We start from the raw sequence: 20,973 nt of genomic DNA, 5'->3' as shown, positions 1-20,973 counted from the left end.
GCTAACCGTGCTGCCGGCTAGTTTGAAACGGCCGATTTCAGCTATATTCAGTTTAGCATTTAATAATTTGTTAAGTAATTTAGCTGCAACACATTCAAATCCAATTGACTTTGATAATCTATAATAAAAGCTAGCAACGGTTGATAATTTTGAACCAACTTCCAGCATTTTACTTTTAGCTTTCCTTCTGGCCATTTTAGCACCTCCCAGAAAGGGTCAGGTGGCAACTCTGGCAACAGTGTTGGCGGTCAAGAGCGGTCAAGCAATCAGCTGTGTTGTGCGATCCAATTTGGGCAGCAGAAGTTACGACAATAATAAATTGCAATTGAGAAGGATGAGCGAGGCCGGCACCAACGCGGATGCAGTGGCGGCCGAGAAGGAGCGCAAGTTTCGCATCCAGGGTGGGTGATTGTCCAAACCCGTCAGGCAGTTACACATACAAACACACACATATTAGACAGAACCTGACTGGAGTACACCTTCACTTCATCCTCCACTTTGCAGCCGCCGCCTTTCTGGGCTTGGTGGGCGGGGTGTCCGCTCTGTTTGGCTTCTCGCGCACGCTGGCCACCGCCAAGAAGACGGATAGCAAGGTCCTCCAGCAGGCTGGAACCCGGCAAGGCATGATCCTGATGGACGAGGGCGCCACCCTAGCCCTGCGGGCACTGGGCTGGGGCACACTGTACGCCGTGATGGGCACCGGCGCCTTCTGCTACGGATTCTGGAAGCTATCTGGAGCCAAAGATGTGGGCATTGTCTAGGTTTGTTCAAAGAATTCCACTTTAACTCTTTCGTTTCTTTTGCAGTTCCAGGAGTTTCGCCTCAAGATGGGCAATGCACTGCCAAGAATCACCAAGGACGAACCACCAGCCAGCCGCACCGATTTCGAGAGTCTCACGGACCTCATGAAATACCTGGCAGCCTGGAACAAAGAATGAGCAGCTCACAAATATACACACAATTTAAGTTAAACTTTACGCCTAAATAGCTCAGATCATGAAACGAAACCTTTGTTAACTTCAGTTTACATACAGCCAATATTTTCAAGATGTATGATCGGTTTTCATTACTTTTTGTCAGGCTCGAAGGCATCCAGAAGTCATGTGAACTGCAACTTGGGGAAATACATATTAGGGTAGAAATAAATATAAGGCAAGTTCCTACAATCTTAGCAGTCTTAATTTACTTTATCGACATTTACTATTTACTTATATCTATGGATAGCTTAGGACCTTCGTTGGCCGGCCAAATTCTGGTGTATAGCGTTGTTAATCATGGTGTTTCGCATATACAGGTAATGATCCTCCAAATTGCACTGCAGCTCCATCATGTCCTCGTGCTCCGCCTGAAATCGGATGGCCGCATTTGTAAAAGCCAATGAGCCTCGCACGAAGTTCTGCAAATTGGGGCCCTGATCTAGGTGGCGCTGCTGCTCCTTGTTGGGCTGGAAGTTAACCTTTCGGTTGTCCGTGTCCAGAGCCGCATGCATCACGAAGTCAAAGAACTTTTGCTGCTCCTTCTGGGCGCGCTCCTTGTACTGCTGCACCTCGTTCTCCTCACAGCTGGGTTCCCAGACTGAAAGTGCATACGTACATCAATCAAAAAATAATTTAATTAGCCACCAGGATTCCACTTACTTTCGTCCAGGTCAATGTTAAACAAAGTGCTTGCTTCGTAGCGACGCGGTTTCAAAGTGGCCTCCAGTTGGGCGGGCACGTCCTTGAGATCGATGTCGGAGAGATCACCGCACGACAGATCGTGGGCACTCATATTGCTCACGTTTTTCAGTACGTCACTACGGCGTACGGATTTTATTAGTTTTTCTGCACTTTCGGCTGGCTCCATCGCGTCGCTTCGTTTATATTGCGTTTTTAAATCCATAATCGCTTGTCAACACTAATTGTATAACCAGTGATGCCACTTCTTTTCAACGTAATACGCTTATAGCCTCTTTCAAGCCAAATTTATTCATTTTATTAATTTATTGGAAAATGGCTCTGTCTTTATTAAAAAGACAAAAAAACTCCATTGAAAAAGCTGTAAGGAATTAATCATTTTGTGAATGCAAAGCAGGCCTATCCGTAGCAATCATATATCAGTTTATTGTGTATGTTCAAGTAGCCAACACAAACCAACCAAGTCAAGAACCAAAACCAAGCTATATACTTTTTTCGAAATCCAAAATTGAAAAATATTTCGAAATTGTAAAAAAATGATTTATGCGAACGCGGTGTACATAGTGTCCCTGCTGGTGGGCTGTTTCTATCCAGCATTCGCGTCCTACAAGATCCTGAACAATCAGAAGCGTAACGACAATGATCTTCGCGGGTGGTTGACCTACTGGATCGCCTATGGAGTTTACGTGGCTTTTGATTTTTTCACAGCGGGTCTGGTTTCATTCATTCCATTTCTAAGCGAGTTCAAGCTGCTCCTCCTGCTCTGGATGCTGCCTACTGTGGGCGGTGGCAATGAGGTGATCTACGAGGAATTCCTGCGATCCTTCTTTAGCTGCAACGAGTCCTTCGATCAGGTCCTCACCCGTGTCACCTTGGCTGGCAGTGAACTGGTGGGCCATCTAGTTGGCTCCGTTCTTGGCCATTTGATGATCTTGGCAGATACCTATCTTCTTCCCCGCGGGCATCGTCCTGCTCTCCAAATTACCCCCAGCATCGAGGATCTAGTCAACGATGTGATAGCCAAGAGACAGCTGGAAGAGAAGCGGAAACAAATAGATAACCTATCTGATACCATCACCGAGATTATGGGAGACAAGGCCGATTTAAGTAAGGATCTGCTTAACGGATCTGAATCCGATGTACTGGTCCTTAAGGAGCATATTTCCAAGCCCAAGGAGAAACCTAAAACGCCGCCGAAGCCATTGCGTCAGCCAACATCGAGCAACCAGCAAGAAATGAATCTTCAGCCGCAGTTTGTGTAATAGCAATAGATGTCAATATCAGAATTAAGAACTTTCGAATATCGTACATCTCAGAAATAAGCTAATCATACCGCAATAAATTTATAAAAGTATATTCAATTTGATTGAACTCAGTTACAAAATATTGGTTATTTTTTTTTAGCTAGTTTTTAAGCTTTTTTTTGTTTGTAACATCATATGCGGCAGTCTCTGTTCGCGGTCCGGCAACGCCCACAAAACAAAACTCAGCAACGAATCAAAAACAGCTGCATTTAACGCGATTCGACTCGGGATTTGTGTCCTTCCTTTTATGAGATGATATGCCGACTCTGTCTGGAGGATGCTGAGCACGGGGTGCCCATTTTCGGGCAGGAATCGCCAGTGGGGCAACCGGCGCTTCGCCAGCTTGCCGAGCTGATCGAGCGACATCTGCTGCTGGTGGTGAGTAGAGTTGGACTTTCCTACCCGAAAGACGTTTTTTCTAATTCAATTGAATCTTTTTTAGTTGGCGGATAACGATGCAGTGTCCACGTGCCTGTGCAACCGCTGCTGGCGGCAGCTGGTCGAAATCGAGCACTTCTGTTCCATGGTGGCGGAGAAGCAGCGGTCGCTGCACCGCTCCCTGCAGCTTAAAACGGAGTTGCCGGAGCTGCCCGAACTGACGGAGCCGGAGCCCGCCCTAGTTGTGTGGAACACTGAGTCTCCGATCGAGCCAAAGCTTAGCTACGAGGGCGATGACATTAAGGACCACATACTGTGCGAGCCCGTCATCGACGCCTTGTCAGCGGGCGATGAAAAGGACAGTGACTATGGCGACACCTTTGAGCCGGACTTTGAGACGGAATCGCAGCCGGATGAAGAAGAGCCCGAGCCGGATCCGGTGAAACCACGCCCCCGAGGAAGGCCGCGCAAAACGGCGCTGCAGCAAACGCATCAGATCATCAAAAGGAAGTACGAGAAGCGCAAACAGCAGAACAAGGCCAAGATCACAGAGTTATCATTGAGGGAATCAAGGGCCCGGCAAAGGGAGCTCAAACGCAGCAGTGCTGGAGCAGAGGACGATCAGGATGGCGACGAAGACGAAGAGGAGGAAGAGGATGCCGGGGGCGAGCTAACTCCAGATGCCGATGAACAGCCAAAGCCGCGCGGCAAACGTGGTCGACCCAAGACCAAGAAACTGATCACTGGCGACGATAATGATGATCCCTCGGAGGCGCCCGTCAAGCGCAGCAGCATTAAGGAAATGGACGACTATATAGCCGCCAATGTTAAGCTGGACTGCGCCATTTGCGCAGCCCCGCTAGAGGACTTTAACGATCTCAAGCGCCACTTTCGCGTGGAGCACGATTGCACCGGCTATGTGAAGTGTTGCAATAATCGGTACAAGAAGCGGACGCTGTACGTCGACCATTTGCACTGCCACAAGGATCCCCAGTACTTTAGCTGCCAGAGCTGCCGCAAGAACTTCCTTAACCGCAACAGTCAGGTGATGCACATGCTGCGCTTCCATTCGCAGCAGCAGGAGCTGGTCCACCAGTGCGCCATCTGCGAGGCGCGCTTTGCCAAGAAATTCCTGCTGACCATGCACCTAAAGGGACACAAGGGCACCGAGCGTCCCGAGGTGTGCGACACCTGCAGCAAGACGTGAGTGGCACTAGATTGGCAGGCGAATCCACTAATGCGTTACTCTCTCACTTTCGCAGATTCCGCACCAAGTTCGAGCTAAGTGCCCATGTAAAGCGCATGCATGCGGCGGATTTTACGCCTATCATATGCGACATTTGCGGTACACACTTCAGGAGCAAGGCCAACTTTCTCATCCACAAAAAGGCGCTGCATCCGGACGGGCCCGTGGCGGAGGTGCAGTGTACCCTGTGCGGCCGCTGGCTGCGGGACGAACGGAGCCTGCGCAAGCATCTGGCACGCCACGATGACCGCGACGGCGACACCAAGTACCGATGCCTGCTCTGCAATGCAGAGAAGTCATCCCGTGCCGCACTCAGCAGCCACATGCGGTACCATCACTCCGCCAAGCGGCACAAGTGCAGTCTCTGCGACAAGGAGTTTAAGCTGCCGCGGGCATTAGCCGTGAGTTGACCGGAGTATAAGATTCTGATCGGGCTAATCCCAGACCGTTTTTATTCTAGGAGCACATGGCCACTCACACAGGCATCGATCTGTACCAATGTCAGTTCTGCACACGCACCTTTAAGTCTCACGCCAACATGCACAACCACAAGAAGAAGATGCATCCCAACGACTGGGTGAGAAAGTACTCGCAGCCCAGCAGTAGCATTACCTCCACAGCGGCTCCAGTTGCTCTCCCCAATCATCCTAACCAGATTGCTCCTCCAGCGGCAGTTCCAGCCAACTTAGCCGGACACATGCTGCCGCCACTTGGTGGCATTGCCAAGTCGCTGATTGAAATACCCGATACCGAGGGTTTCGACTTTGTCAGCAACAGCTCCGTGTGCCCCACGCCCGACTGAATTTCTGTGTGTGTATTTGGTGTCTGTCTCTGCTAATTTGTGTAAACGTTCCCTGGTCGGGATTTATGTATAAAATCGTACAAATAAACTTTATTAATATAAAGAGCTTATTGCGCTTACATAAAATGTATGTATATGTAAGTTAAAGCTAGGGCTCTTCCTCCGCTTCGTCGGCCTCCTCCTCATTCTCCGTGAGAATGGTGCGAATCTTCATTAGCAGTTCCTTTTTGACGGCATCCGGCACCAGGGTGCGAGCCTTCGGCGTCACCTCAGTGATCAACTGCTCCACGGTGAAGCTGTTGTTGGTGCCCTTCTCCAGCAGGATGTTGCGGCACATCAGGCGCACCTCGTCCCGCCAGCCACACTCCGTGAGACGGCTACAGAGCAAGTCCTTGATCTTGGAACGGTCCCCAGTAAGCACCGTGTACTGGTCAACAGCGGCAGAAACGCTCATCCTAGTGTCGCGAGAATCTAGTCTTGCAAATTACTAACTTAATTTTCCTTTTCCGAGTCCTTGTCAATTTAGCTTCGTCTGCTCATTCGCTTATTTTCGCTGCTTCTGTCAATCTTTTTGTTTTTCGATTTGTTGTTGCTGTGATGTCGCCACTGTGGTCATCGCAAACAGTCTGACTGCTTTCTAGCTAGTTTTTCAAATGCAGATTTTAACCATAAAATAAGTAGAATTAATAAAGAGAAATATATATATAGTTTTAATGGTAATTAATTTTAAGTGGAATCCGTATGCTATCGTTAATTTTGCTCGATAAGTTTTAAGGCTAGCTTTTTTTATACCCCCACCTTGACATCTCTGTCGCTCGAAGTTTACTTAGCCTGCTATCTGGCAACGCCGCAGCGACGTCTTAAACTGAATTTGCGAGGCAATTAATTGAATTAATTTCCTTTCCTACAGCCGTAGTGCAATGATATGCCGCCTGTGCCTGGACGATGCGGAGCACAGCGTGCCAATCTTCGACCAGGAAGACTCCGGCGATCAGCCGGTGCCCTCCAATCTGGCGGAGCTAATTGAGAAGCACCTGCAGTTGGTGGTAAGTAGTGAATTCCGTTTAAACCATAAACATTTGCCAATAGATAGATTCAATCCTTGTTCCCAGCTCCTGCCCAACGATGGGGTGTCCAAGAGCCTCTGCACCCAATGCTGGCAGCAGTTGGCCGACTTCGAGCAGTTCTGCACCATGGTGATGAAGAAACAGTTGGGCCTACAGCAACTGAAGATGGAGCCGTTCTCTGAGGACGAGGATGCGGACACAAAGGCACAGATCCTGTGCGAACCGGAGATAGATGTGAGTCCTGCGGCCGCGGACAACGAGGAGTGTAACGAAATCGACGGAGACGCCAGTAGCAGCAGCAGTAGGAGCAGTAGCGTCCGAACAACATCGCGACGGGGAATGCGCCTGCCCTCGCCCATTAGACGCAGCATGCGTCTACCCCGGGCAGTCACAGCACCCAAAACGCAGGCGGTCAAGGCCAAGGCCAGGACGAAGCCACACAAAGAGGAGGCCGACGACGATGAGGATGCCGAGGGCGATGCGGAGAGCCGCAGCACCAATAGCCGGGAAATGGACAGCTATATCGCTCTGCACGGCCGTTTGGAGTGCTGCATTTGCGGCGGCGACGATCAGTTTCCCAATTTTGCCGAGATGAAGCGGCACTTCCGGAATCATCACCAGTCCCTTGGATATGTGGTCTGCTGCCAGCGGCGCTACAAGAAGCGTGCCCTCTACGTGGACCATCTACACATGCACAACGATCCGAATTACTTTAGGTACTTGGCCAGCCTAGGCAATTGATTGAATCCCTACTAATGAAAGATCTGTGCAGGTGCAAGATCTGCTCCAAGCAACTGGTCAGCCGAATTAGCTACGATGTACACATGCTGCGCTTCCACCCCAACAAGGACGACCTGAGCTTCGCATGCGATCAGTGCTCCAAGCGGTTTTCCAAGCAGTTCCTTCTCACCATTCACTCCAGGGTGCACCAGCAGGAGCGCAACGAGCAGTGCAAGCACTGCGACAGATCGTAAGTTAATGCAAAAAGTAGAAGAGTGATTTGATGGCCTTATTGCGCCCCCACAGCTTCCGCACTGCCGTTGATCTGCGACTGCACATGCGACGCACTCATGACCCAGCCTTCGTGCCTTTTATCTGCGACTCGTGCGGCGCCAAGTTCAAGACAAAGCAGAACCTGCTAGTGCACAAGCGGACCGTGCATCGCGAGGGCTCCCAGCTGCCGGAGGTACAGTGCCAGGAGTGCCAGGTGTGGCTGTCCGACGAGAACAGTTTGCGCAAGCACATGTACATGCATCTCGATGCCGCCTCGCTGCGGCAGTGGAAGTGCGAGCAGTGCGGCTTGGAGAAGGGATCGCGAGCTAAGCTGGCGGCTCACATACGCTACCATCATCCAAAGGAGTACCACAAATGCACGCACTGCGCCAAGGAGTTCAAAAGCAGTCGCAGCCTCGAGGAGCACACGGCCACGCATACCGGCCAGGATTTGTATGAGTGCGCCTTCTGCGAGCGCACCTTCAAGAACTCGGGAAACATGCACAAGCACCGCCGCCAGATGCACGCCGCCCAGGTGGCCGCCCTGCAGCAGCAGAAGAAAGTGCCACCCAGTAAGCGCAAGGACAAGGGTGATCTTCTACTCGACGTCCTGGCCACCGGAGGCAAGGAAGTAAACCGGGTCATGGGTGTGGGCCACATGAATGACTGATTGATTCTAAAAACCAAATAAACTAGATGGGAATGATATGAAACCAAATGTCTTTTTGTTAAATCCTATACCGAATTAGTTTGGGAATTATTAACTTATATTTACAAATTTATTTTGCAATTGGAACGACTGGGAAGTCCCGCTATTTTCGTACTTATGTTCGAAATGTTCCCTTTATATATGATATTCGGTATTTTCGCATTAGTGTGCCCAAAACTCGAAAATATCAAGGGCTAGAGCCGCTAGATGTTGCAGCATTTTCGGCCTGGTCACACTGAGCTAGGGCTACTTTTTATATCATAAATCGAGAGTTTAAGGTAAGCGACACAAAAAGAGCTTTAGTAAGAGGTTTTAGTTTCGTTGCTATGATTTTCAAATTGTAAACTTCACTTTCTTTGATCCAAAATACACTCAAAACCACTTTTGCAGTTCAGTTCATTATTTACTGATATACATACACACTGATTACGCATTCAATTGACATTTTTCTTTTGATTTTGTCCCATTGTCTTGCATTCAACATAAATTTAACGAGAAATTACGTCTATTCTAAGTGTGGGGTGTTCTATTCACTTGGTACAGTTCCCATTCAGTTGGTGAGTACTCCGCGCAGTGCAACGTATACACACATAACTCGAATTGTGACAGGCAAAATGGTGGTGACTTATTAATAACATCCGTCCAATTCTCCCTCGCTTTTCCATTCAGTCTCCAACTAACTGCAAGTGAGTGCGTTACTTCCAAGATCCGCTCCTCTTATTGTCAAACAAAATACAAAAAAAATCTAGATCTTACCAGTAGCATACATTGAATTTGATTTTCGACACGTTGCATCCACTACAATCCTAATTCTAGTCTCTTCTCTTTCGTTTAGGTTGCACAGATGGCCATCTAAAGGGTAAATTGGTGTTATAGCTTTAGAGATCGTTTCGAATCACATTGACAATCATGCGAAACGTTCTCCGAAGCAAAAACTCATACAAGTAACGATTTCCGAACAGTCGAAATGTTGAAGTTGAATTGTCTTACGGACAGTAAGATGAGTACGACTATTTGGAAATCACAAACGAATTGTTTTCATGATTGACACGCTTGTCAAGCTGCAAAACAAAATGAAAGAAATACAATACAAAAAGCAAATCTATGAAGGCAACATTGTACGAGTCGCAATGAGAACTAAAGTCTTAAAAGACGTGTAAAATGTTGCAAATTAAGCAAATATATATGCATATATGGGTAACGTTTTACGCGCCTTAACCAGTCAAAACACTAAATAAATTGGCAAATTTCATATAACTAGTGAAATGTTATACGAAACTTGCCAATTGTCAAATAATCCAGATCTATTTAGAGCAAGATGGCAATAGAGAGGTGATCTCCCTCGTATACGAGTCTTGAATGAAAAGAGAAGGCGAACCGTGCTGAATTAGAGTGAGATGGCCATATTACTTACCTGCTCTATAAAACAAATACGTTTAAATATTTGATATCCGCCATTTTGTTGGCGCTAAATTCGAAATTCGAGGTGCTTTTAAGGCTGCCATCTTGTCTTTTAGGGTGACCAGCATTCCCATTTGAAATATATATTACAAATAAAAACTTAATTGCCATTGAAAATAAAGTTTCAACTGTTTTATTTTATCATCAATTTTGTTGGATTTTAGAATCGTTTTATCTTTGATAAGTTAGCAATACCTATCCTCCCCGATTGTGTGTGTCGATAATTATTTAGGGTGGCAACGTTAGCCAGGGCTGGCAAAGATACTAGGACAACAGACCAAAACAAGTGAGAACGCTATAGTCGAGTTCCCCGACTATCTGATACCCGTTACTCAGCTAGTGGAAGTGCGAAGAGGAGTCTTCAACACTGACAGCTTTTGGCGGTTTGTGGGCGTTAGAGTGGGCGTGGCAACATGAATCGACAAACTTGCGCTGCGTCTATGTTTCTGGAGTGTGCATGCTTAAGCTCAACTTTCTAGCTTTTATAGTTCCTGAGATCTCGACGTTCATACGGACAGACAGATAGGCGACGGACGGACAGACGGACATGGCCAGATCGACTTGGCTATTGATCCTGATCCAGAATTTATATACTTTATATGGTCGGAAACGCTTCCTTTACCCTTTTACTCTACGAGTAACGGGTATAAACAACTATGCGCGCTGGTCCGCCTATATGCACAATATGTTTGCAATATAATATACCATATTTAAGCGCCATTAAGTCCCTTAACAGCTGCCTATGCTAAATGTAAAGGCCTCTGGAACATGCCGATAGCAAGGCCACAAACCACAATGTAAATGACATCCATTTTATCAACCCAGACCATTTTTAATGCTCTCTTCTACGGTCACACTGCCACAAATACAATTTGAAATATAAACGCCGCTTAGCTGCATCGAAAAAGCAGAACATTTTTGGTGAATGTAAACTAATATTGTGTTTTTAAACAACTTCGATTAGCATGGATGCGGCCAAATTGAGCGCCGTTCGGATTGCGCTCCGCGAGGCGCCGTACCGCCAGTTTTTGGGGCGTCGGGAGCCCAGCGTCATTTACTTTCCGCCATGGAGCAACGGGAATTGGGCACTCGGAATCGACGCGTTCGTCCCACCAATATGAATTCCAACAGTTCTCGATCTCATGCCATAGTCACCATTCATGTGAAGAGTGAAACCCATCACTCCAGGATGAATATTGTGGATCTGGCCGCTTCGGAAGGCGTGAGGCGTACTGGGCACGAGGACGTGGCCAGGCAGGAGGGCGTCAATATCAATCTGGGCCTGTTGAGCATCAACAAGGTTGTGATGGCCTTGGCGGCGGGCCACATGGTGATTCCATACCGCGACAGCGTCCTCACCACAGTTTTACAGGGTAAGCGCATAAATTTGGATATGGATTATGTCTAATTAGTAAATAACAACTCATACAACATTTTGGGTTAAAATCTTTATTGATTAGCATATTAATTACTATTATTTTCTCTTTTAACTTTCATTGTTTCCTTTAATTCTTTTCAGAGTCGCTCACCGCGCAGTCGTATCTGACCTTTCTGGCCTGCATCAGTCCGCATCGATGCGATCTCACCGTTGTCCACGTTGCGTTTTGGTACCGGTGCCAAGAAGCTTCGCCTGAATCCGATGCAAATGGCGCAGCAGAAGGTGAGCTTTTTATATGTAGTTAAAGTCCACACAGTCGAGGATCACCTCGCGTATGCGTTGTTTAAAAGTAGCCTCGTTGCCCGCGCCCAGGAAACCAGCACCATGGAGGTCCGTGGTGGCCCCAGCTTCGATTCGTTCGCTAATCGCTTGCAGGTCGGGCACATCCTGACCCTGCATCGTTACAATAGGTAGAACCATCATGGCGAGCAGTAGGCCCACAGCCGACTTTGTGGCCACCTGTTCATTGAATGCTGGTCGGGGAAAAAGTTGCTCCACCTGCTCGCCTAGTCTGTTGCAAAGAAAATTCACCATTAGAAAAGTCGAAGATCTAGGAGTCACTCTTTCACTTACCTAATCAGCTGCAGGCCCAACTCTTCATAGTAATCCTCTAGCATATTTTTGAGGTGGCTCTGCCTGAATTCCCGCGAAGTGCAGGTGAAGAGGAAGTAGGATAAATCGGTGACCGGTGAAGCGTATCGCATCAGTTGCCAGTCGATCAGGCGCACGTCCTCAAGCTCTCCCCGCTGTGCACTCTTGTAAAGAATGTTGTTATTCCAGCAATCGCCATGGCACATGACAGCGAAGGGTTCGCAATTGGATCCGCTGACCAAAGGGAGCAGCAACTGAAAGTACGATCCCTTGGCAAAATACGCCTCCAGACGGACTCTGTAGAAGTCATCCTCCGGTGCGAGCAGTGCAGATAGGGCACTGCCTTTGAGATTCTCGAAGTAGACACCCAAGGCATGATCATCGCATCGCTGCTCAAAGATGTCCACCAGCTGCTGCAGTTTTTGCATTCTCTCGGGGAACTGGCACTTTCCGGCCAATGATATGGCATGTAATTTGGCATAGGTGAGCATTACGCGACGCACATGCTCGACGGATAGGTCCAGAAATCGATTGTGGAGAAAGAACCCGGCACAGGACAGATCCTCCAGAACAATGCACTCATTTGGCTCATCCTGGCGAGTTCCGAAGCAGAGGGCGTGCTGCCGAAAACGATCTTCTTCGGGTATTTTCCACTTCTCCTGAATCATCTCAGTTAGCGGCAGAAAGACCTCGTATGCTGCCGTTTCGCGCAGGAAACATGGTCGTGCAAAGAATTGCTTGCGGCGCACGCGATTCTGTGGCGGCAGCTTAACCACCAGGCTGCGTTTCGAATCGGTGGCCGCCTGTAGACGCCACACCACGCCCAAATAATTGTCACCCTTGGCACTCGCTCTTTCTAGACGCAGTTCTGGATTGGCGCCCAGCTCCGGCCACAGTTGGCTGACCAGCTGACGAAGAAACTGTGTAACCTGCTCGTTGGGCAGATCTTCTTCTGGATGCTTGGATGCATCTTCGCGTTGCTCTACAGGAATCTTGTGTTGCTTCACAGCGCTGTCTAGGCACTCTTTATTCTCCGCCTGGTTTAGTTCATCTTGGGTGTCTTCATTTGGATCTGGTTCGGCTTCCATTTGATCATTGTGCTGTGCTGGAGCTTCAACGTTGCCAGTGTGCTGAATCGCACTCACTGAGATTTCTGGAGGCTTTTCTTCATTTTCGGAAGACTTTTCTCTCCCCAGGGAATTAGTTCTTGATCGAACTTCCAGATTAATTGGCAGTTGCTGATCTTCCGACGTTTTCTCTGTCAGCTCATCCTTTAACTCATCTTCTCCTGTCAACAACTGATCTCCAGATGTATTCAATTGGGCAATACTTTCTTCAAGCTCCTCAATGCCTTTGAGCTCCTGTTTTTCGATAAATTTCTCGTCAATCTCTGCGGCTAGCTGTTTTTTAGTTTCCCCGTTCTTTTTAATGTGCTCCACTTCAGCACTTCCCGGTCTCTCCGACTCATCTTTGAAGTCCTGAATTTTCTCACAATTATCCTCTAAATCTGCTTCGCGGCTTTCAGTACAAGTATTTGCTGGTTTCTGATCATCAGCTTGTTTAAGGGACTTCTTTTCGACATCCAGATTAGTTTCTGCTAAGTTTTGCAACTTAAGTTGGCCTCTAAGTTCCTGACTCTGGCCATCTATCTGCTCCTCCTCCTGCGGCTTCTCGCTGGGCTGCTCCATTGCACACTACGCCACCGCCGCGAGTGTGAGTCGTTTATATAGAGAACACAAACCCAACCGCACTGACCGCAAGTCGAACGATGCAGTTACTCGAGTTTCATGCTCCCATCTTGCTATGATTGCAGCAATTGCTGGCCGCACGGACACCACACGTCTTCCGCCAGGTGCTGAGCACCTCGACGGTCACCGGCAATCAGACGCCGAAATCAACCCGCTCCGAACTTGGCATGACGCCCAAAGCCAAGAAAAGGTGAGTAACACTCTGGACGCAACGCAAATTTGCCGGGAAAGCTGATAATTCTATTTCTTATAGGACTCGCATGATATTGGAGCAGGAGGAGACCACGCTGGAGCCCTCGTCCGTTCACAGCACGGACAGCTGCCAAACTCTGTTAGGCTTCCACTGCGACATCGATCAAGATAGGGATCTGATGCCCCCACCGCAATGACCATTGCCGAAGAGATCGAACCCGAGCCCGAGGAGCCGGCCACAGTGGAACAACCAATAAATTCCACCGCAGCACACTACCAGCTTTTCCACACGAACATCAGCCCCATTAGTTTGCGGGCATCCAGCAGTCAGCGGGAAGTTAGCGGCCTCCAGCCAATGGAGGATACAACAGTGCCTTTGGCAATGCAATCATGCCTTCGTCGCTCTGCGCGTATAGCAAATCGCCAAAGCAGCGTCGTTCCACGTGTAATGAATTTGCGGCGCCGCCTGGCGGCATTCCGGGAACATGCCACTTCCGTTGCTGTGAAAACCGAAACGGTCACCCAACCGCCGCGAGTTAATGATGGAACGCAGAACGTAGAACCCAATGAATGGTTGGCCAATCAATACAATATAATCAATATATATATATGTACTCATATTTATAATCGCAGAAGCACGATTTTCAAAAATCATGGTGAAAAATTGAAAAAAAAATTTGTAAATACAATTTTCATTTTTGAACACAGTTTGATTGGAAATTTAATTACGAACTCGACGAGGTATGACATTCCATATTTGAACCAATATTTCGAATGTTCTGATCAAAATAATAATTAAATTACCGAACGAAATTCACATTTTTAATTTAATCACAAAATGATTGTAAAAAGATGAAAAAACAAAAACTAATCTAACAAGAAGAACTTTAAAATAATTGACTTATTAGTAGTGGCAAATACTACATTTACCCATTAACAAAATAAATAATATTCATTAATTTATTTGAAATATAACCGTTCATTAATTTATTTGAAATGTAACCGTTCATTAATTTATTTGAAATAAAACCGTTGCCAGGGCTGCAACTCCGAAATATAACCGCCTTTCGAAGTTACCAGGGCTGCACGCAATAGTTGGTTATTTTTAGTAACAACTCTTCATCGCTCTATGGCCTAATGTGCCATTCGAGCAGCTGGTCACACTGCACAGTCGCGTAGTTTAGTTTTTTTAGTGAGAGTGGACGGGTGGCATTGTTTTTTTTTTAGTTCGCTCCTCCGTTTGCAGGTGCTTCGCGTTTTATGGCCCGCTCTTAATCTTATCGCAAATCAAACCGCGTCCAATGAGCATTGTAATTGCACTTCTTGGCTAACGGTAACGGTATTTCACATTGGCCCAACACTTGTGATATACGGGACCTGCACCAAAATCCGCAATCCGCACTCCGAATTCAAATTCAAATTGAATTAAATCGAATCGCATCGCATTGGAACGGATTGAATCCGCAAACAAAATGCCCGTGAAAACAGTGAATCGCCAGCAGAGCCAAACGCCCGCCCAACAACTGCAATTGCAACAGCAGCGGGACGTCGAGAATGGCCTCTATCCCACGATTCCGCCTGAGCGTCGATCTCCCCCCTCGCGTCCACAAACCCTGAGACAGGACACCATCGATATGGAGGAAATACCGCTCAACCAGATCAACAGCCAGGAGCCCGAGGATCGTCGCAAAATGCACGAGATATTCGACAAGGTAGGGTTAATATACTCGCGAAGTTACAGTGGCTAGTAACCAATAAATAGATGCTTTATGCTGAGATCCTGTAAAAATGCCCCAACGAGCGGGGCTCATATTAATGGGAAATTAGGGGAAACAGAAGAGAGACTGTAATTAAAACCATACTCAGCCGGCACTTGGAGGCACTCTCTCACATACGTGCATTTGCACACTCACTCAAGTGCGTGTGAATGGAGTTGCTTGTTTATAGTTGCTGCCCTGTTGCCGTCTTCTTTTCGCCCTTGGTGAAAGTTGAGCTTGATGATTCATCTGTGTATCGATCTTCGCTCTTCACACTCCCATAAGATGCACCCCATGCAATTTAACCCATCAATGGGCGGGCGGCGAAATGTGACACACTCAAAAGCTTGTGTTTGCAAACATCTCAAGTATTGGGACAAACTTAAGGTCAAACGGTAAAGTATATATGTGCATACATATGTATACATGTATCTCTCCGCTAAAAGTGTAAACCATATAATTAGTTGAAACAATGTATATAAATTAAAGCGTGAGATTGGATAAGTTAACACTTATGAGCTAAGAATGCCTACAGAATCAACTACTATCAAATTTGACTTGGTTAATAACACTTTTTGTTTTACTGGGTTATGGGTTATCACCGCGCGGCAGTCACTCAATTTTGCACCTTCGTAGAATTTGATATCATATTTTATGAGCTATTTTCCGCTGCAGTTTGTTTTCTTAACATTGAAAAATCGTGTGTGGTGCAAAAAGTGAGGGGGGCTACTGATGGGGAGTGAGTTTTCTTATCGTGACAGAGGGTCGGTGAATAAAAAAAAAACCGGTTATAAATTATTGTTTGCTCGTTTTGAGTTCTGTCTTCGTCTTTGTCGTTGTTGTTGCTGTTGCTTTATACTTTGGTGGCGTTAGTCACTTAACTCCCAACTGGCCCCCCGTCGCCCGTGGACACCCACCGCCCACCTGTTTGCCCGAGTGTTACCCATTATCGATTCCACGATTCCACAATTTCTGGATTTCTGTTTTCGATTTCTGGCACCGCGAGTGCTTCAATGTGCACATACTCCTCTTGATTCACCATTTGTTTATAGCCATAAAGCGTTACGCGTTTATATCGCAGTCAATGGCACCCGGCAACACGGGGATTCTACGATTTCATCAGCTTCAGTAGGCCTGATTCCAGTTTGGTTAGCACTCTCTTGCTTGGTTTCAGTAAATATACAGAAATGCTAACCATTCGATTAGCATACAAGATGAGCTGCCCATTCTACCCAACCCAATCCTATCCAATCCAATCCAATCCTATCCCATTCGATGCCGCTGGAAATCGGCATTCCAGACACATTCCTCCCTCTTTCGGTTGGCAATCTTATCTAAATTCACTCGCTCCAAACATTCAAGTGGCCAAAAGGAGGGCCAAATTACTCTGTTTGAGTTTCTGGAGCGTTTATTCAATAATCTAGCCATGATATAAGAACTAAAATAAAGTGCAGAACAAATAATAGCCACCATATAAAATATTTGGTCATTAAACCTCTTTGAATTATTTACCACTAACTTGGTTCGTTAGAAACTAATGAAACGGATCTTGAACTTGGTCCGTGTCATTATGATATCTTTGAAAAATCATGTTTGATATGATATGTCGCAGATAAGAGCGTTTCTGATATGGGAAAATACCTGATAGATGAGCATTTTCTTTGAGTAAATCTTAAGTTGTCTGCTAGTTTAAATAGGAAAGTTTTGAAATTTGACGTCTTTCAATGGATTTTTCAAAGCCCTATATCATATTAAAGTGATTTTTACAACCTGACGAACTGGCCTTTGTGTGAGCCAAAACATGCTATGACTACTTGTCGACCATGACTAAGTCCCAATCCCCTCGAGACTCCATGAGCACTCGCAGCTTATCGCGTGGTTATCCAACTTTTTGGTCTTGTTTTTGCCTTTCTGGTTTCTTTTTTTAGAACATTTAAAGGTGTAATTCATTAGTTTACGACTGGGAAGAGAGCTACGTACATGTGCACCTAACCAAATGTTCTATAGTATATATGTACCTACATATGTCTTTTCTTATTGCGTAAATCTAAGTTTTCAGTGCGAGCATTGACATTTCGCCGCGTTTTCTTTGTAATCCTCCAGTTTTTAGTTATTTACTATACTATTCCTAGACCATACCTAAAAGGTCAGTGCAGAGCTTATCTATGACAAATGTTTTTTATGATCGGGAATCAAAGATAAGAAAGTAACATCCATATAGGGACTTTCCATAACCATAACTTCCTATTAGCGAAATCGTAGTTGAGGATTTTGTATTTAGTAATGCCGGTTGACCTTTGCAAAAACCATTACTTGCGATTAGATTACTTTAAGTTTGGAGACGTTTGTGCAACTTCGAGTGACTTTCGATTTGTTTTCGATTAGCCCCGTTTTGGATTTCTAGTTTCTCGTCTCGATCTGTGGCATTCATTCCTGGCCATTTATGGCCACTTTTTAGCCCGACTGCATTCGCAGTTGTGTTGCAAGTGCTGGTGGAGCAACCAAAAGTGGGAAAAATCAGTCAACAAACATAATAAATTGTGGGGACTTGTATATTGTTGAGCTCATGCCTCAGTTTGAGTGTTACGCTATGATTTGGAATAGTTCTTCTGGTGGATTGGCTTATTCGGGGTCTGAAGGAAGGTCAAAGAATGTGGACTTCTGTCTCCTTGGGACAAGGCAGCTGGAGGCCTGCTGCTGCACATGCTCCTCCTCATCTATATCCACAGCGTCGTGCCAAGGCTGGGAATCCTGCAGCTCCTGCTCCTTCTGCTGAAGCAAACGCATCCGCAATCGCTGCTCTTGCAGTAGAACGGCAGGACGTCTTGGGGCAGCCACATCGCGAATCAGCGATGGCATGGTGGCCGGCCAGGATGGTGGCAGCGTTAAGCCCGTTGTCCTGCCCCGCAGCTCCAGGCGCTGCAACTGCCGGCGCTCCATGGCCACCAGTTCCCGCTTAGCCCGGGCCCGCACCTGGTCGTCGTTGGTACTGGTGCAGAGATTCAGGGCCGCAAAGAGACCGGCCATGCCCAGGTAGAGAATCAGGACGGTCACAATGCCGGAGGACTCCTGCAGCGGCTCCTCCTCCTCCTCGACGTCGCATGGGGGCGTCGGTGTCCAGCCCAGCCAAGAGGTCACGTGACGGGTCATCTGCATCAGTTGAGGCATCGTTCTCGGTTAAATCTTGAATGATTACTAAGATGAGCAGTGTGTAGCCTTTAAAATTTAATATATATCATATCAGGTGTATTGATTTAGGTTATTTAGAAGACGAAAAACTAAAGAACGTAATATTTCCTTATTTTTTAAAGGAACTGCTTTGTTACGAAGCTAATACTTGCCCAATTTTTTTGTCCTTAGCCGGTGTTTCCACGGTGTTAAATATTTCTGTATTCTGTGCGGGTCTGTCCGCCCACTTGGAATTTCTGCTACGAACTGAGTTTGTATCCCTTATTTGTTTAAGCCACAATGACGCTTTAGTATATAGCCTACTGGATTAAAAAGATGATTTTCCATGCAAAAAGAGAAACTTAATGACTTCTACTTGATGATTTTACAAGTGTCTTCACAAGCAGAGGACTCTCATGTTCAATAATCTAAATTAGCTTTGTAAAGTGTCAATGTAAATTAACCAAGATGACTAAATTACATATATGCCTCTCACACAGCACGACTCTGACAGGGATGGGCTGATCAACACGCACGAGCTTAAGGAACTGATCTCTGATGGCTATTGCCGGGACATTCCCGCCTACATCGCCGACCAGATACTGAAGCGCAGCGACCAGGACAACGATGGCCACCTGGACTTCGATGAGTTCTATGCGATGTCCCTGCGCCACAAGTGGATGGTGCGCAATATGCTGACCCGCTACTGCCGCTACGTGGTGCCGCCGCCGAAGCCCTTGGAAGGTGATGAACCCGACGGGGCCTACGAGAAGCAAATGTCCATCTGCCCGCCGCCGCTCACCATGGTGCTCTTCTCGATCATCGAGATCATCATGTTCCTCGTGGACGTCATTCATTTCCAGTAAGATGCGATGGCATTATTGATTGCATATGCTAATTATCAATACTAATCTCCCTCTTCTCTGTCTTGTTTAGGGACGATCCCAACTACCAGGATCGCATTGGCGAGAGCACAAGTGGACCGACGGCCACCCTGTTCATCTACAATCCGTACAAGCGCTATGAGGGATGGCGCTTTGTGAGCTACATGTTCGTCCACGTGGGCATCATGCATCTGATGATGAATCTGATTATCCAGATCTTTCTGGGCATCGCCCTGGAACTGGTGCATCACTGGTGGCGCGTGGGTCTCGTCTATCTGGCTGGCGTGTTAGCTGGTTCCATGGGCACGTCGCTCACCAGTCCTCGTATTTTTCTGGCTGGCGCATCGGGTGGAGTATATGCACTGATCACAGCTCACATTGCCACGATTATTATGGTAAGTGGTTGTCAGATTTGCATGGTTATACTATGTATTTTAAATTCCTTCATTACCTTCTGTTCGCCAATAGAACTACTCGGAAATGGAGTACGCCATTGTTCAGCTGCTGGCCTTCCTGGTTTTCTGTTTCACCGATTTGGGTACCTCGGTGTACCGCCACTTGACCGACCAGCACGACCAGATTGGCTATGTGGCGCATTTGTCCGGTGCCGTGGCCGGATTGCTGGTGGGGATCGGGGTGCTGCGCAATTTGGAGGTGCGACGCTGGGAGCGCATACTCTGGTGGGTGGCTGTCATCGTTTACTTTGCCCTCATGACCACTGGTATTATCATTCACGTATTTGTGCCCGACTACTTCCCGAAACAGGAGTACAACTAGCCCTAGAACTTAGCCCTAGCCCTAGCCTAGACCATGTCCAAAGTGCACTTCGATATTGAGCCGAGGTTGCAGTACGCACAGTACTAACTATAGGTTTCCCCTACCAACTCCGAGCATGTGCCTATGCCAGCTGCAAACATAATTTATTTTCTTACACCTTGCCATGTCAGCTTCATCCCATCCGTACGTATTACACACATGATGTACGTATTTTGATATATTTATATATGTATACACGTATTCTCGATCCACATGACGCGACACAACGAAATGTCAACGGAGAACAAAACTCAGCGCGCATTTGTATTATACATTTCGTAAATTTTTTTTTTTCACAAAGCAACGATTGCTTGTCAAGAATAACGAGAAAGATTTTTATACAAAGTGTACTGTATATTTTTGGAGATTTATTATTAAGATCTAATGTTTAAATGCAATAAAAACGATGCCTTTGTACGGAGAAATTGGGTGTGTTTTCGTATGAATTTCATTTTTTAATTGTGTCTTTCATTTCATTAAGTTTATGTAGATGCACCGCAACTACATCTACATCTACGTCTACATCTATATACATCTATATCTACATTTACATCTACGTCTACATATACATCTATATCTACATTTACATCTATGTTTACGTCTACATATACATCTAAATCTACATTTACATATACATCTAAATCTACATTTACATATACATCTAAATCTACATTTACATATACATCTAAATCTACATTTACCAGCTAAAGTTGCCCAAGTCTGTGCTCGAATCTTTATTTAAG

General features: G+C 46.5%; 10 protein-coding genes, 1 long non-coding RNA gene and 1 pseudogene across 13 annotated transcripts; 8 read left to right on the top strand and 4 right to left on the bottom strand.

Moving 5' to 3' along the window:
• The first annotated feature begins 241 nt into the window (after window positions 1–241).
• Window positions 242–1,053, top strand: LOC6525012 (transmembrane protein 242). Its single transcript, XM_002100815.3, has 3 exons — window positions 242–401; window positions 505–746; window positions 807–1,053. The coding sequence occupies exons 1-3, from the start codon at window positions 335–337 to the stop codon at window positions 936–938; spliced, it is 441 nt and encodes a 146-aa protein (XP_002100851.1). The 5' UTR covers window positions 242–334; the 3' UTR covers window positions 939–1,053.
• Window positions 1,054–1,161: 108 nt separating this feature from the next.
• Window positions 1,162–1,895, bottom strand: LOC6525011. Its single transcript, XM_002100814.3, has 2 exons — window positions 1,638–1,895; window positions 1,162–1,575 (listed from the first exon to the last, which is right to left on the bottom strand). The coding sequence occupies exons 1-2, from the start codon at window positions 1,879–1,881 to the stop codon at window positions 1,226–1,228; spliced, it is 594 nt and encodes a 197-aa protein (XP_002100850.2). The 5' UTR covers window positions 1,882–1,895; the 3' UTR covers window positions 1,162–1,225.
• A 202-nt stretch (window positions 1,896–2,097) lies between these two features.
• On the top strand, window positions 2,098–3,032 carry LOC6525010 (receptor expression-enhancing protein 6). Its single transcript, XM_002100813.4, has one exon. It carries the CDS (start codon window positions 2,213–2,215, stop codon window positions 2,936–2,938), a length of 726 nt encoding a protein of 241 aa, XP_002100849.1. The 5' UTR covers window positions 2,098–2,212; the 3' UTR covers window positions 2,939–3,032.
• Window positions 3,033–3,141: 109 nt separating this feature from the next.
• On the top strand, window positions 3,142–5,509 carry LOC6525009 (transcription factor grauzone). Its single transcript, XM_002100812.4, has 4 exons — window positions 3,142–3,358; window positions 3,423–4,561; window positions 4,621–5,005; window positions 5,065–5,509. Exons 1-4 carry the CDS (start codon window positions 3,233–3,235, stop codon window positions 5,404–5,406), a joined length of 1,992 nt encoding a protein of 663 aa, XP_002100848.1. The 5' UTR covers window positions 3,142–3,232; the 3' UTR covers window positions 5,407–5,509.
• LOC6525008 (enhancer of yellow 2 transcription factor) lies at window positions 5,475–6,016 on the bottom strand. Its single transcript, XM_002100811.4, has one exon. It carries the CDS (start codon window positions 5,858–5,860, stop codon window positions 5,555–5,557), a length of 306 nt encoding a protein of 101 aa, XP_002100847.1. The 5' UTR covers window positions 5,861–6,016; the 3' UTR covers window positions 5,475–5,554.
• Window positions 6,017–6,234: 218 nt separating this feature from the next.
• Window positions 6,235–8,179, top strand: LOC6525007 (transcription factor grauzone). Its single transcript, XM_002100810.3, has 4 exons — window positions 6,235–6,452; window positions 6,519–7,189; window positions 7,246–7,443; window positions 7,500–8,179. The coding sequence occupies exons 1-4, from the start codon at window positions 6,327–6,329 to the stop codon at window positions 8,134–8,136; spliced, it is 1,632 nt and encodes a 543-aa protein (XP_002100846.1). The 5' UTR covers window positions 6,235–6,326; the 3' UTR covers window positions 8,137–8,179.
• Window positions 8,180–8,372: 193 nt separating this feature from the next.
• LOC120320985 lies at window positions 8,373–9,249 on the top strand. Of its 2 annotated transcripts, none has more exons than XR_005560532.1 (4): window positions 8,373–8,453; window positions 8,691–8,732; window positions 8,785–8,861; window positions 9,011–9,249. It is a non-coding gene; the product is annotated as an uncharacterized LOC120320985 (long non-coding RNA). The 2 variants fall into 2 exon arrangements; XR_005560533.1 differs by having other exon boundaries at window positions 8,376–8,453; window positions 8,719–8,732.
• Window positions 9,250–10,464: 1,215 nt separating this feature from the next.
• LOC120320554 (kinesin-like protein Nod) lies at window positions 10,465–11,044 on the top strand. Its single transcript, XM_039370464.2, has one exon. The coding sequence runs from the start codon at window positions 10,703–10,705 to the stop codon at window positions 11,042–11,044; it is 342 nt and encodes a 113-aa protein (XP_039226398.1). The 5' UTR covers window positions 10,465–10,702.
• Window positions 11,045–11,069: 25 nt separating this feature from the next.
• On the bottom strand, window positions 11,070–13,382 carry LOC6525004. Its single transcript, XM_002100808.3, has 2 exons — window positions 11,648–13,382; window positions 11,070–11,585 (listed from the first exon to the last, which is right to left on the bottom strand). The coding sequence occupies exons 1-2, from the start codon at window positions 13,351–13,353 to the stop codon at window positions 11,306–11,308; spliced, it is 1,986 nt and encodes a 661-aa protein (XP_002100844.2). The 5' UTR covers window positions 13,354–13,382; the 3' UTR covers window positions 11,070–11,305.
• A 21-nt stretch (window positions 13,383–13,403) lies between these two features.
• Window positions 13,404–14,461, top strand: LOC6525003 (annotated as a pseudogene).
• A 326-nt stretch (window positions 14,462–14,787) lies between these two features.
• Window positions 14,788–20,655, top strand: LOC6525001 (protein rhomboid). Its single transcript, XM_002100805.4, has 4 exons — window positions 14,788–15,317; window positions 19,031–19,392; window positions 19,467–19,809; window positions 19,883–20,655. Exons 1-4 carry the CDS (start codon window positions 15,078–15,080, stop codon window positions 20,189–20,191), a joined length of 1,254 nt encoding a protein of 417 aa, XP_002100841.2. The 5' UTR covers window positions 14,788–15,077; the 3' UTR covers window positions 20,192–20,655.
• Window positions 17,897–18,840, bottom strand: LOC6525002. Of its 2 annotated transcripts, none has more exons than XM_015190553.3 (2): window positions 18,704–18,840; window positions 17,897–18,578 (listed from the first exon to the last, which is right to left on the bottom strand). In XM_015190553.3, exon 2 carries the CDS (start codon window positions 18,528–18,530, stop codon window positions 17,985–17,987), a length of 546 nt encoding a protein of 181 aa, XP_015046039.1. In that variant the 5' UTR covers window positions 18,531–18,578; window positions 18,704–18,840; the 3' UTR covers window positions 17,897–17,984. The 2 variants fall into 2 exon arrangements, with proteins under 2 accessions (XP_015046039.1, XP_002100842.1); XM_002100806.3 differs by having other exon boundaries at window positions 17,897–18,557; window positions 18,704–18,832.
• Window positions 20,656–20,973: the final 318 nt, after the last annotated feature.

The sequence above is a fragment of the Drosophila yakuba genome, chromosome X, assembly GCF_016746365.2.
Source record: "Drosophila yakuba strain Tai18E2 chromosome X, Prin_Dyak_Tai18E2_2.1, whole genome shotgun sequence".
Classification (NCBI taxonomy): Eukaryota; Metazoa; Arthropoda; class Insecta; order Diptera; family Drosophilidae; genus Drosophila; species Drosophila yakuba.
The sequence above is the reverse complement of the archived record's forward strand: the minus strand, read 5'-3'. Positions and strand labels throughout refer to the sequence as shown.

Coding starts and splice junctions, on each gene's coding strand:
- LOC6525004 (XM_002100808.3), bottom strand. CDS start 13,353: ATGGAGCAGCCCAGCGAGAAGCCGCAGGAGGAGGAGCAGATAGATGGC. Junction 11,586..11,647: donor TTGGGCCTGCAGCTGATTAG/GTAAGTGAAAGA, acceptor TCTTTGCAACAG/ACTAGGCGAGCAGGTGGAGC.
- LOC6525001 (XM_002100805.4), top strand. CDS start 15,078: ATGCCCGTGAAAACAGTGAATCGCCAGCAGAGCCAAACGCCCGCCCAA. Junction 15,318..19,030: donor TGCACGAGATATTCGACAAG/GTAGGGTTAATA, acceptor CCTCTCACACAG/CACGACTCTGACAGGGATGG. Junction 19,393..19,466: donor GTGGACGTCATTCATTTCCA/GTAAGATGCGAT, acceptor TGTCTTGTTTAG/GGACGATCCCAACTACCAGG.
- LOC6525008 (XM_002100811.4), bottom strand. CDS start 5,860: ATGAGCGTTTCTGCCGCTGTTGACCAGTACACGGTGCTTACTGGGGAC.
- LOC6525007 (XM_002100810.3), top strand. CDS start 6,327: ATGATATGCCGCCTGTGCCTGGACGATGCGGAGCACAGCGTGCCAATC. Junction 7,190..7,245: donor AACGATCCGAATTACTTTAG/GTACTTGGCCAG, acceptor AGATCTGTGCAG/GTGCAAGATCTGCTCCAAGC. Junction 7,444..7,499: donor TGCAAGCACTGCGACAGATC/GTAAGTTAATGC, acceptor GCGCCCCCACAG/CTTCCGCACTGCCGTTGATC.
- LOC6525012 (XM_002100815.3), top strand. CDS start 335: ATGAGCGAGGCCGGCACCAACGCGGATGCAGTGGCGGCCGAGAAGGAG. Junction 402..504: donor GCGCAAGTTTCGCATCCAGG/GTGGGTGATTGT, acceptor TCCACTTTGCAG/CCGCCGCCTTTCTGGGCTTG. Junction 747..806: donor AGCTATCTGGAGCCAAAGAT/GTGGGCATTGTC, acceptor TTTCTTTTGCAG/TTCCAGGAGTTTCGCCTCAA.
- LOC120320554 (XM_039370464.2), top strand. CDS start 10,703: ATGGAGCAACGGGAATTGGGCACTCGGAATCGACGCGTTCGTCCCACC.
- LOC6525009 (XM_002100812.4), top strand. CDS start 3,233: ATGATATGCCGACTCTGTCTGGAGGATGCTGAGCACGGGGTGCCCATT. Junction 4,562..4,620: donor TGCGACACCTGCAGCAAGAC/GTGAGTGGCACT, acceptor TCACTTTCGCAG/ATTCCGCACCAAGTTCGAGC. Junction 5,006..5,064: donor AGCTGCCGCGGGCATTAGCC/GTGAGTTGACCG, acceptor TTTTTATTCTAG/GAGCACATGGCCACTCACAC.
- LOC6525011 (XM_002100814.3), bottom strand. CDS start 1,881: ATGGATTTAAAAACGCAATATAAACGAAGCGACGCGATGGAGCCAGCC. Junction 1,576..1,637: donor TAACATTGACCTGGACGAAA/GTAAGTGGAATC, acceptor ATGCACTTTCAG/TCTGGGAACCCAGCTGTGAG.
- LOC6525002 (XM_015190553.3), bottom strand. CDS start 18,530: ATGCCTCAACTGATGCAGATGACCCGTCACGTGACCTCTTGGCTGGGC.
- LOC6525010 (XM_002100813.4), top strand. CDS start 2,213: ATGATTTATGCGAACGCGGTGTACATAGTGTCCCTGCTGGTGGGCTGT.